Source organism: Staurois parvus, unplaced genomic scaffold (assembly GCF_062004578.1).
Source record: "Staurois parvus isolate SC_StPar_1 unplaced genomic scaffold, SC_StPar_1.0 ptg000145l, whole genome shotgun sequence".
NCBI classification, from domain to species: domain Eukaryota; kingdom Metazoa; phylum Chordata; class Amphibia; order Anura; family Ranidae; genus Staurois; species Staurois parvus.
Window position 1 is genome coordinate 10887039 of NW_028317941.1, and position 14293 is coordinate 10901331.

The 14293-nt window shown below is 37.6% G+C and overlaps 1 protein-coding gene across 1 annotated transcript in view; it reads right to left on the bottom strand.

The window, feature by feature from the left end:
• The window catches only part of IL1RAPL1 (interleukin 1 receptor accessory protein like 1), a 1773934-nt gene that overhangs the window by 75044 nt on the left and 1684597 nt on the right, over positions 1-14293 (bottom strand). Inside the window, exon 8 of the mRNA XM_089673890.1 lies at positions 12457-12602. Within this exon, the coding sequence (XP_089530016.1) occupies positions 12457-12602 (146 nt within the window). The remainder of the gene's footprint in view (positions 1-12456; positions 12603-14293) is intronic.

Consider the following 14293-nt stretch of genomic DNA (forward strand, 5'->3'; position numbering starts at 1 on the left):
TCCCCACTGACACCAACAATGGGGCACTATTCCTCCTTCCCACTGACAGCAATGATGGGGCACTATTCTCCCCACTGATACCAATGATGGGGCACTATTCTCCCCACTGATACCAATGATGGGGCACTATTCCTCCTCCCCACTGACACCAACGATGGGGCACTATTCCTCCTCCCCACTGACACCAATGATGGGGCACTATTCTCCCCACTGATACCAATGATGGGGCACTATTCCTTCCACTGATACCAATGATGGGGCGCTATTCCTTCCACTGATACCAATGATGGGGCGCTATTCCTCCCACTGACACCAATGATGGGGCGCAATTCCTCCCACTGACACCAATGATGGGACGCAATTCCTGCCACTGATACCAATGATGGGGCGCTATTCCTCCCACTGACACCAATGATGAGGCGCTATTCCTCCCACTGACACCAATGATGGGGTGCTATTCCTCCCACTGACACCAATGATGGAGCACTATTCCTCCCACTGACACTAATGATGGGACACTATTCCTCCCACTGACACCAATGATGGGGCACGATTCTTCCCACTGACACCAATGATGGGGCACTATTCCTCCCACTGACTAATGATGGGGCACTGTTCCTCCCACTGACACTAATGATGGGACACTATTCCTCACACACTGACACTAATGATGGGGCACCATCATTGGTGTCAGTGGGAGGAATAGTGTCCCATCATTGGTATCAGTGGGAGGAATAGTGCCCCATCATTGGTGTCAGTGGGAGGAGTAGTGCCTCATCATTGGAATACCATACTGAAATAGCATACCATATTGAAATCAAATCTGATGTTTTTTCATTTTTATTTGGTGTGCGTTGGAAGAGGGGTAGTCTTATACGGCGAGTATAGCTCAAACCCTATATTTTAACAGGAAAAGTAGGGGGTCGTCTTATACGCCCAGTCGTCTTATACGCCGGCAAATACGGTATATATATATATATATATATATATATATATATACCAGAATTGGAAGGAACATATAAGGTAAATTTTCTTTAGAGGTTCTTTAGAGGGTATTGTCTAAGATTTCTTTATCTAGTAGCATGTTTCAGCAATGTGGAAGATCTTGATGTTACTTTCATTTATCTCAACTTAGAAAACCATAAAGTGTATCACAAGTTGTCTTAAAGGATAAGTTCACCTTTCATATTGTGTTATATGTTACACCCATATTCAGATCTGGCCCTAGCAATCTGCTGATAACTGATGTAATGCTTTACAGGCTCCTGCAGCAAAAAAATAATAAATGCACTGCAAAAAAATTTTAATTTATCATTTTTTACCAAAAAGGTGAACTTATCCTTTAAACTGGAAAAAAACATTTTCCTAAAAAATAAAGATGAAAAATCGTAATACAGAAATGCCAAACAACCTCTGAAATGGTATGATTATAGTACTACAAAACCAACAAAATATACAAGCATTCCTCAACTCTTTATACCACAACCTCTAAGTCCACCAAGCGGGACTTGTGTGTGTTTTTTTTTTTATAAAACTGTATTTTTTTTAGACTGACACACATTCGATTTGTACTTTCCATTTCTTTAGGATTGCTGGTGTATAGTTAGAGCCGAGGCACATCTAGGTTTTATTTTGAAGTTTTGTTTGTTCAGCTTACAACACTGTACAACACCTGTTTAAAGCTTACATACTCTTTGGCACAAGTAAATGCATCACTGTTTTGCTAAGACATTATTGGACTGCTGTGTCTAAAAAAAGTTGCTTAACCCAGAGATCATTACACCCGTTATCTATCCCAAGCTCCCATGTGGTACAGGGTATGGGCATTTATAGTAGAACCTGCTATTTAAAGGGCTAGTACCTGAAGTGACAGAAACTTGAAGAATTAAATATCATTTAAAAAGTTACCACTGTCTAATGCAGCACAGCAACAAGCAAGCTCAGCACAGCAGCAAGCAAATACCAAAATATCAAGACATAATAAAAACTGTGCAGGAGCATACACAAGTGCTGCATATACAGAATTAGCAGCAAATAATTGCTGTGCAGATGCATATGCAGGTGCTGCACGTAAACAAACTCAACAACAGATCAGTGTTGTACAAGAGGAAACTCAAACACTATTTGCATATTTTTCAGGTGCTTAAGAAAGGGTCTGGAGCAGAAATAAAGAAAGAGCAGACAACTCCAAGAACACTCATATTGGTCACATCATGTCCAAAATGACTCTGAGGTTTGGTTGATCTTCTGGTGGGGGTCATCATCAAGTACTTCCCAGCTGAGAACTCCATCATCTCACCTGCAAGCACATGGACTTACCACCCAAAACCACAGCTTACTTTGGCACCCTTAAACTGACAGCCTGGTAGAATGATTTAATAAAACATTAAAGAATATGCTGAAAAAAGGTGTTAACATCTATAAAAAATGTAATACTTTAATTGCACAATTGATATTGCTATCATGAAAATTCCTCAGTCCCCTACTTCCCATTTTATATGTTCTACAAGGGTGTTATAGTGCCCCCCTGGTAGATGATACAGGCTCACTTGAGCCAAAGGGTCTAAGTGACAATTGGTATTCCCCAGAGCACCTCAGATGATTGGCTTGAGACTCTAGTTGTTACTGGTTTTCTTTGCTGCAAACAGGCACTGTGTCATGGCCTAAAGGGGACTAGAATGGGAAGACCACAATGTGAAAACAGTTCACAAGGCATCAGGGCATGAAAGAAGTCAGATCTGAGTGGAGGTCTAGACAAGTGGCAAATGAGAGAGTAGTCAAATCCAGGCAGGGGTCTTGGTGGGCTGGAAGTAAGAGAGTATTCAGGACCAAGCAAGGGTCTTGGTGGGAAGTAAGCAAGAGTTGATCAATCCAGGTCAGAAACACACAGGCAACTGGCAATTATATATTTAGTGCTTTTTCTCTCAAACAGCTGGAAATGAGACACTCCAGCAGCTCCTTCAAGGGCTAAGTGCCTAAATACCTTTCTGGCCAGAGATAATGCCCAGCATAATTATCTGGGAATTCTGGAAGTCCTGGAAGTAGTGGAGCAACTTGGAATTCTGAAAAATCTAGAAGACTTGTCAGGGATCCTGTGAGTACTGAAAGTTCTATGAATCTTGGAAAACCTTGAAGACCCAGCAGGTATCTTGTGAGTTCTGTAACAGGGAGACAACCTAGGAGACTAGCTAAGAAACATTCCCAAATCTCAACAAAGAATATACAACTGGGATGACAAAGTTTGCACTTTTTCACCTGGCAACAGGATACTGATGGTTACCCCTGTTTAGAGCAACTTCTTTGCTAAGTGTCACTGCCCCTTTGATGTGATTGACAGAATTGGGGAAGTAAATTACAAAATACATCAAGTGGGTGTAAGAAAGCTTGAACAAATATATCATGTAAAGTTGCTGAAGCCCTGAAAACAGTCTTGCTAAATATTTTAATATGACCACGAGCCCCCTCATGAAAATCACTGATGCACTGTCAATTTCCATAAACTAAGAAACTAAAGCATTCCTAGAAAAAAAACTGAGATTATTTTTCAGAATGATGTGGCCAGTACAACATGACTTTATTACTTAACCTGAAGTACATGTTCAACTGTACAACTAGCAAATTCCTGAAATGAGAAAGAAAGACATTTGTGATGAAGGTAAGAAAATGCTTGAGTTAGGCATAATTGAAAAGTTCAATAGTGATTGGTTTTGTAATGACTTTAGGAAGCTGAATTCAGTTAAAAAAATATATGCTTATCTCATTTCCCAGGTAGACAAGCTCATAAGCAAACTAGGGACATCCATTATCTGATAACCGTGGACTTGACAAAAGGATATTGGCATATTCCCCTGACTAAAAGCATCAGGAAAAAGATTTCATTTGTAACCCCTGAGAGTTTGTTCCAGTGTAAAAAGATCTCTTTTGGGTTATAAAAGGCCAGCCACATTTCTGTAGCTATAGGAATTGTGGCATAGTTAATCCTAAAGTGAACCTGTGCCCAGATGATACACCCTATGTTTTATGGATATGCAGTTTATTTTACTTGCCTTCATACATCACTGTAGCTATAGGCATTGTGAAGAACTTCAAATTTAAAGTTCTCAACACAGGCACTGAAAACTTAAAGCAAATCCATCATGATAGAACAATGGAGGCTGTCTTTGTGGACCTTATTTTGAGAATGAATATTCCCTGGCTGTCAGGCTGATGCTTTGTTTTCAATGCTGTCTAAGTCTTTAACAAAATATATACTGCTACAGGGTGCCGCTGTGCAAAATCACGTATATAAATGTGATTCTGCACTTCCTAGTCTCTGGTGCATGTGTGCGCTGCTGGCACACTGCTTCTGCTGTAATTGGTCACAGCAGAAGCCGATCAGCAGGTGGTGGCCAATGGATGAGTGCCAGCACCCATTGATCATCTAGGAGACTGACAGAACACAACTCTGCCTATGTAAACAAGGCAGAGCTGTGTCCAATCAGCAGAAATGTGCTAGATTCACGTTCCCTGCAAGCAGGGAATAGAATCCAGCACATTACCTAGTGAAAACAGCACACACAGTAAACATTACACATAGCTAGGCACACAATTAACCCCTTAATCACCCTAGATGTGTAACCCCTTCCCAGCCAGTGTCACTAGTACATGCATAGTGCATATTTTTAGCACTGATCACTGTATTAGTGTCACTGGTTCCCACAAAGGGCCAGTTAGTGTCAGTCAGTATCTCATTGTCCACCGCAAGTCTCTGATCGCCACCATTACCAGTATAAAAAAATAAAATAAAAATTCCAGTACATATACCATAGTATTTAGTATATAACATTTGCACAAACCAATCAATATATGGTTATTGGGATTTTTCTACCAAAAATATTTAGCAGAATACATATTTTCCTTAATTTATGTAGCAATTTGATTTTTTTATTTTTTTAATTGAATATGTTAAAAGTTTTGGGGTTAGTTAAAATAACACAGTGCCGTACCGCAAAAAATGGCCTGGTTAGGAAGGGGGGTAAGTCAATAGAGATAAGGACATCTGACATTTTTCTGATATTCATTTACAGTATACTGTACTTTTTCTATGTTTCTGCCGTAAAAGTATAATAGTCAGACACAGTCAGACAACTTGAATTTTCAAAAGGAGGTGAGTAATGACAGCCTTTATGCCTCTTGGCAGGCTACCAGCTCTCTAATGTAAACAAACAGCAAGTGTTTTCTAGCTGGTCTAAACTGAAACATTTTGTTGTGATCTTTTGTGGTTTTTGAAAATGGATTTCTTCAAACTACAGGCAACTAGAGTGGAAATCGATGGCTTATTTAAAAGAACCTTAAGTTCCAGGTCATACTGGTGTGATTTGTATTCACAAATCGGACCTGAAATTGCATCTAATGAGTGTGAATGTCAGTGTCTTAACATGTGTGATTTGCTGCAGCACAATTTCTAAAGTAGTGTTGCATTATGTTTTCTGCAGTTTATTGCAATTTCACATACAGAATATAATGGAAATCGCAATGCAAATTGCAAAAAATCATTGAACATCTTCACAAGTCGCAATAAAGTCTTCAGAAATTGCACCGGAAATCGCACATAAATCACGCAATTTTAAATCACAGCAGTGTGACCGATGACTTACTGCTTGTTAGAGTAAATGCTTTAATGTTCATAATCTGGATGCAGGTGAACTTTAAGATCTAATATCACAGCTCCTTTCACTTTGTTTTCTCTTGCAGCAAAAATGCTAAAGCCTGCCAGCCTCCTAATGCAAACAAACATCTTGTGCTTGCAAACTGATCTTAAGCTGGGTACACGCTATAAATGTTTCAGCAGGCTGAACAAAAAAAACCTGAGAGATCGCTGTACTAACACAAGCAATCTTAGTGCAGTGATCTCCTTTACTGTGCCTTTATGTTCTGACAGAGGGAATCCCCCTGCCAGAACACATTGATCAGTGTTCTCAGCCATTGGCTTCCAGAGCTGCCCGAATGCTGGTCGGATGCTAATTTTCCACCTCAACAGAAGTTGGTTGTAAGACTTGCTTATCTAGAACAGCCAGCTGTAAACACGGGACAAAATTTCCTGCCGAACCAACCATCTTCAGCCAATTTTCAGCCTGTTTGTACCCAGCTTTAGTATCTCTAATTTTTGAGAATACATTACGATATAGTATATGCAGTTGGAGAGGTCTATGGATATCAGTCTGTGATAAATCAGGCTGACTAGGGAACTGCAGCAATCTAGGGAAGCTCACTGCATCCTGATTTCTACTGTTAAAGCTGTTGAATTTAATCAGTTCTATTCATGGGTTACCCTTGGTAAAATGGACATATACTGTATGGACAGTTCAGCTTTTAAAGGAAGCAGCAGGACAGTGTTCCCATGTCTGCTGTAGTTCCTTCTTCAGCCATACCTTTGCACTAGTCTGAATCTTTGGTATAGACAGGGAGTATCCAAAGACATCAGTCATTCTTCTATCCCCATCTACAGCATTATTATTATTATACAGGATTTATATAGCACCAGCTGTTTGCTCAGCACTTTACAAAATAAAGGGAGACAGTACAGCAACAATACAGTTCAATACAAGAGGGTTAGGAGGGCCCTGCTCCTTGGAGCTTCTAATCCAAGAGGGAGGGGTTGGTGGTACAAAAGGTAATAACTGTGGGGGATGAACTGATAGGAGAAATAGAGGATTTGGTTATTAGCTGAAGGCAGAACAAGATTCCCTGGAGAGATAGGTTTTCAGAGATCGCCTAAAAGTGGGCAGAGTAGGTGATGGATAGATTGGGGTAGAGAGCTCCAGAGAATGGGGGAGGCTCTGGAAAAGTCATAGTGATTAGCATGGGAGGAGGAGACAATGGGAGCTAGAGAGCAGGAGGTCGAGGGAGGAGTGGAGAGGACGGTTTCGGAGATATTTAGAGACAGGATTGGTGATGTAATTTGGACACAGAGCTATTTCGAATGAGCAAAAGAAATTTCGTTGACCATGCATAATCAAAGGAATAGCTCTCAAGTGACTGCTTTACACACACCAAATATTACGCATTTAGGGAGCATTTTGATAAATTGATTAATGTTGATGTCACTATAATGAGTTGTTTTTGCATGTTATAAATTTGCACACACCTTAAAGCTAATTTACTGCATGATAAAAACATGTAAATACTTTAATCGTAATAGTGTGAACAGAGTGTCACTTAAATGAATTACAAGCAACATTTTTCTGGCACCTTCAAGTAGTGTTACCCCAAAAATAATTTAAAAAAAAACTTATTTTTAGAAAAGTGTTTCAAAACTTGCTCATCTGACTTCAACCTATTTTGAATGCTGTGTTCCTTTTTATATAATAAATTCTATAAGCACAATTCTTTTTACTCCTAAATGAAATAATTTCTATTCTCAGTGGGATTTATTATTAACATATTGTTTTTCCAATACCAGCTTGACCCAGAATACCCTTTTTTTCGGAAGTACTTGCAAATACATATCATATGAATGCAATATGACAACTGTACTCTACAGAGGATAGCTTACAATATGAGTAATAGAGCACATTATTACATGGAATATTGGGATACATATACATTTTGCAGTAATTTAGAACTAGAATCCATTATGTATACCCATTAACTTCTAACCTTTCAGAACGTGTTTTGGTTGGATAAGATTTAATACAATTGCAGATAAACAAACATAAGAGCTCAAGTGGGAAATGTTGTAATTACCAGTGGCTTTCATGTAATAAGCCCAAAGATAGAGAATGTTGCATTGTGTGTACTACAAGCATTTTCATCAGACTACAAATCAACCTCCTCTGTTCCCATAACTGTGTTTTGTATGGCCAATCTTCTTATGAGAATTAAACAGCTTTAATTGCTGTGCTGACATTTTTCTTGTGTGAATCCTAAAAAGGCATTTTACTCAGTATTCATAAAGTACCATACATTATGTTTCAATAATCTGAATGATGATGAATATTAGACTTTTTCCACAGTTGATATAGCATATAAATTCAACGTAGCACAGCTTAAAATAATTATTCCACATCTTAAAGTATAAGTTCACTTTTCATAACATGTTATATTCATCTTGATATTCAGGGTGTAACATGTAACATGTTATGAATAAATTGCCCCCTCTCCCCGTTGTGACAGCTAGTGAGGGATCTTCTCCTCCTGCAAGCTGTCAAACTTTTTTAATAACCACACCCACATGGGGCTCTGCCTGACCGCCCGCCCGGCCATGTCACTCATTCACAGTCCTAGCAGCTGTCTGCTTGCAGTTCTCAATGAACTACCACGGAGTTGTGGAGTGCCCTGGTAGTTCATTGATTCCTCCTGTCATTATATCTGCTTGCCCGTACATCCCATGCTGGCAAGCAGATATACTGACAGGTCTGCAGGAGACCTACATGGCTCCCGTGATCTGCTGATCACTGGTGCAATGCTTTACAGGCTCCTGCAACAAAAAATTATAAATACACATTTTTTTTCCTACAAAAAAAATGTGCATTTATTATTTTTAGCAAAAGGTGAACTTATCCTTTAAAAGAAGTAACTTGAAAAAAATGCTTACACAAATGTTTCTTCAGAACACAAAATATGAATAAATGTTAAGGTTTTTAATAAATAAACATGTTCATATTATGTTTACAATTATTAGTTACACGTATAACTTTTAAACAAGTGTAGATTTTAAATAAGGTATTAAAATACTATGCTGCTGATTCTGTGTACTGTACATTTCCTCCCTTAACAGCTCTGAATATGTGCAATACAAACTCGTTTCAGGTTATCGAAAAAGATGTGTACTTTCAAAAAAGCTAATTCTTTACTTGTCTAGCACTCCTTAAAAGGGTCCTGAACTCTGAAAGCTGTGCCCAATAAAGGCAAACATGTCCAATGAATTATTTGGTTACATCCAGATGATCTTTTCCCCATTACTGATTTACCATGCCATATTCTGCATTGTGTGTCTCTGCGTGGAGGTGCCCATTGCAGCAAAGAAGAAAATATCTGCTTCCTCATGTCAGAACTGTCCTCCCTCCCCCCATCCCCACATAATAACTGGTGATCTGATGACTGGTAGGTCATATTTAAAAATCAGCAGGAGTTTTGCAGAATGCATAATACATAAAGCAAAAACAAGGATATACTGCACTTGCAGGTCCTTGGGATCAGTTTCCTCTCCAGCAAGGAGAGAAGTGAGAAGCCACTTAGTGATTTCACCAAATCCCACACCAAGTCCCTTGGGACATTGGGCCAGAGGAAGCACTGCCTTAGACAATCTAGCAGATATACAGCTATGAGACTATATGCACAGGGAAGTGAACTGTTATTTTTATCTAGGTAATAAATAAAATCTAGATTTCAGGTAAATCTTTCAGGGTACTACTTGGGTACAGTTAACATATGTAGATATATAATATAGAAAATGTTCACTTTATGTTCAGGTTCACTTTAAACTGGAGTTAAAAAGATAATCTAACCAGAAGCATGGTCAGCTTTAAAAGGAACAAGTGAAGTTCTAAACTCTTTTCTACATTTACAGACTTTATATGAGTGAAATCAAGTTTTCAAACCTTTTTTCCAATTATGTGCTTAGCTAACTCATAATAACTAGAGAGCCTACAGATGCTTGAACTTAAAGGATAAGGAAGTTGAACTAATTCACAACACCTTTCTTACTCCTTTAGTTCCTAATGCACTTAGCTGCTGTAAATGCCATCTCCCATCACCCACGTCAGCCTGTGTAATGAGCCAGACACAAAACTGCATTCTGACTATTACTATAACTAAAATCTCTAAAATTGTTGCAAATGAAATGTAAATCATATTATAATAATAGAGAATAAAACATGTACAGTGCTTAGCCATTTGTGACTTAAAAAAAAAATCAATAGATAATATATATAATATAGATAAAAGAAATAAAATTAATCCATTAAGGCGTTATTGAAAATGCAAGAAGTGCCATTTATGTAAATTCAGTCCATATTGTAAAAGTGCAGTTAATCAATAAATCAAATCCATAATATAAAGTGTGATTAATTACTCATGAAGATGTCAAACCTGATGAAATGCAGGTTGGATGGGGCTTTGCACTGTAACATTGTAATGTTTGGTGGGGCCAGGTTTGTGATGCAGCACTTCCTACACGATTGAGCATATGTTTCTTCAGTGCTGGAAAAGCACTATTTATTGTGAGTGAATATAATTTTGCTTATATCTTAAGCTTATGTTTTTACAATATGTTGGCTTTCTCTTCTCTGAGCATTCAAGCATTTACTGTAAGGCACATCTGATAAGCACAATATGAGTATTTTTAACCACAGGGGTGGGAAGGAAGGTCAAGAATGAAACACTGACTGTGACGTTTGAAGAAGAGTACATGGGGCAAACTAAAGAGTTTTTGGGTGGAAACAGTCACATGCTGAATGAACTGTGGAATAATCACTCTCTATATTATGCATAATATTAATTGATCAATTGCACTTTACAATATGGATTGAATATACTGTATATATGTATGGATTGCAAGTGCATGTTCACAACCCCCAATGCTAGGATGAAGTTTGGGAAGCCAAACAGTTAAATGACTACTATAAATATAGAAGAATAAAAGGTATTTCTCAGCACATTTTTGCAGAAATGTGAGGATAAAGGTTTATTGCTCTGGTATACAGTATACAGACAGGTGCACAGTGCTTAGCTTTGCCGTCTTCATCATTACTCCTTGAAACACAGAAACACATTCTCAAGGCTTTATAGTTTCATAGCACTTGAGGACCAAACGCTGATTTTTTTATTTTATAAAGCTGAATTTACCCCGTTCTATTCTCAACCAGACTTTTTTGGTTGGTCTTGAATAGACTGGGTTTATTGTCCATCCCTGTTATGGAGAAACATATTCACTACCCATTTGGCCTGATTTACTATGCAGAATATACACATTCGCTATCACATTGATGGTCCCATAAACCAGGTTAAATAATCCAAGTGTATTCTCACTGTATTTATTTATGTACACATGAGACTCATGTTCAGAATCAGGGGCAGACTGACAACTCATGGGGCCCCCGGGCAATAGGGGATATTGGGGCCCCTGTGTCCTTGCCCACACCCAAAAAAGCCTATAAAAAAGCCAATGAAAGGTACCAGGGGCATCTCATGGGGCCCCCTACTGACCCTGGGCCCTCGGGCAGTGCTCGAATGGTCAGTCCGCCTCTGTTCAGAATGAACATATGGTTGGTTCAATTTTACTAGCTTCAGGATCTAGACATATGCTGACTGCTGTACCTTGACTAAAAATAGGATTTTTTACAGTTAGATATTTAACATGTGCTTTTCAGGAAGCAACAATTAGGCATGTGCATGCTGGAAGCTTTTGTTTCGGATGCATTCATTCATTGAAGAATTTTATTTTGTCATATTTGTGCTGAACTGATTAGTTTTCCGAATTCCTTTCGTATCTTCAGCATTCATTTTTAAATATTCGATGGTCTGGGTGGATTCGAAAAATGTTGCAGTTTTTGCAGAACATTGCTATAACTTAATTATCGGTTTAAAAATTTTGGGTGGATTCGTTATACATATATCGTAACTATTTGATAATTTCGACCGCAACAAAATAAATTTAATGCAAAATTCAGCAGCCCCACATTTTTCAAACCTAAGAATTGGATTAAACTGTGAAACTGAACTGACTGTGAAAATTACAAATTCAATTTAAATCACAAATTTACTCGAATCCAAATTATCAAACACATTTGAAAATTGAATACATTTTCCCATGAGCCTGAACTACTATTGCTTCAAGTGAAAATATCCAAATGAAACAAATTAACTAAATGCATTTATTAATTTAGTTTCTAACATTTTTGGATCTGTTAACATTCGTTACTATGTCCATTCAGAAATTCGTTTACATCTCCGAAATTCAAATTTTCATATCTAGCATCAATACAGCATAAATTACTATAATTACTATAAATCACTATATGTGACAGTAAAACAATCATTTAAAATACATTTTCCATAGAGCACGCTTCAGATAGGGTACTACTGTGTGGGTTGTGGCCACTGGTAATGTACACATTTTTTTTTTAAATGTTCTTTTGTTTACATCGTTTACATGCATGTTTCTTTACCATAATGGGCAATTTATAGTCACATTATAGTTTTTTAAGCCATAATCTTAACATCCTTTTTTGCGTGCTTATTGTACAAGAATGTAAGCTTTAGCAGATCAGTTAAAAGATCGCTATTTAAGAGTACTAAACTTCTTCAAAGTAATTGCTCCCTCTGTTACCTTTAAGAAAATAAAGTCCATTGTGTCAGGAATAAAGGAAGCAAGGGGAATATTTTTTAATAGGGATGCTAGCAGCAATACCCTATTTCTGAAATAGGTTGAGCCAAATAAAATAACATAATCATAATAACACTGCAAACTCTTACCCCTTTTGTGGAGGAGTACACTAGCATGGTGTCGTCCATTCCCATTCTCAACATAACAGGAGTAATTTCCTAGGTCAGAATCTTGAACTGAATCAAAAATTAATGAGATCGATACTTCTTGCTCTCCAAGATGTTGCCTAAGAACTCTTAAAAAAGAAAACAGAAACAAAATGTGTATGTTGTATTTGCTGCAGAATTGTGATTTCTAAATGATATCCAGTCTTTATAATAACTGTAAATAAAGTAAATAATTTGTGCTAAGGGGGTGCATTTCTCATTTTAGAAGCTAACAGTGGGCAGTGGAGACAAATGGAATTAAAATAGATGTACAATTCTGTAAGTTACATTTTATGATCCATGTTCTATATTTACAGCTTGTTTGTTTCTTGGGTGACTTTCAGGGAATAAGATTTATAGCTTGTTACAGGTTGTTTCTTCAAAAGCTTTCAATAAGCAATGCATAATAAGACTAAACTTATTATGTGATATATTTAAAGGGGATAAATAGGCTGTACACAGGATAGATAGATAGATAGATAGATAGATAGATAGATAGATAGATAGATAGATAGATAGATAGATAGATCGCTTAAAGTATATGTATAGCCATAATATTTCCCATTAGGTTTGAACAAAGTAGGGAAGCATTAAAACTAATGTCAAGACTTTATTACTCGCTGTGTCCTCCTAGTGTAGATTCATTCTCTTTATATGCCCTGCCCGAGTTTCCAAATGGTCAGTCCGCCCCTGAAGGCCAGGTATTCACAGTCACCTTTCCATGGGGAAACCTGTCCTAGTGTCCTTTGCCTAAGAGAAAAATGCCCCTCAATTTGTAGATTTTTTCTCATTTCTTGTTGCATCCAGTCAGTAAGTGAAGGGGCTTCTTTACAAAAGGAGACAATTAAATTACATGGATCCTAGCTCTTTCCTATCCTTTCCAAAATGAAAAAAAAAATGTTTTGGCTATACATACACATTATTGTAAAACATATTATCAGTGTGTGTGTGTGTGTTTTTTTTTTCTCTCACTAGTTTTAAACTATACATGTACATGGGTGGACCACATTTTCTTATTACGTAAAGTATACAAATAATGGGGTTGATTTACTAATGGAATAAAAAATATTCACTTAGGTTAGTAAGAGAATCTAAGTTAGATTGTACTCCGCAGTTTTAAAAATGTATCATTAATATTAAGATTTTGTAGAACTGTGGTAGACTTCATTGCAAAATATTCCAGCAAACATGTGCTTTACAGCTAAGCATAGGGATAGCAGTGCTGTCATGTTAAAAAATAAATAAATAAAAAATGTTAAAAAATTAGTCAGCAGGTGAGCTGTGGGAAATGTGTAAAAGAATTCATATGCTTCAGGCGGGCCTAAAGACGACTCTCTAGCAATTAAATCTTATCAGCTGGTGTAGTGATTCATGTAGAAATACTTATTTGTGATTGTGTAAATTAATGCTGTATGATTGTGCAATAAATCCATTTTTTCTCTCTCATAGCTTCCTATCAGCTCCTTCCCTTCCAGAAGCCTGGTTTGTGGATGTTCCTATTGTGTAGCTCCAACAGATCTTTCCTCTTATGCTGGGCCTGCCCTCTCTGCTATGACTCCGAATCGTCTGTGTTTGGTTTTATAGAGAAAGATAATCAATCAAAACTAATTAACTATCCATTTTCCTATTAGCAGCATGGTCAGACAGCAGTGGAGGGAGAGGGGATAGCTTAATATCTGTAGTACCTATCAAAGTGGGACAAAATGCTACAAGCACTGTGTCCCCTGGGGGCAGGAGAAACTGAATATTGTTTTGTTTTGTTGAGACTTCTTTATCTTTA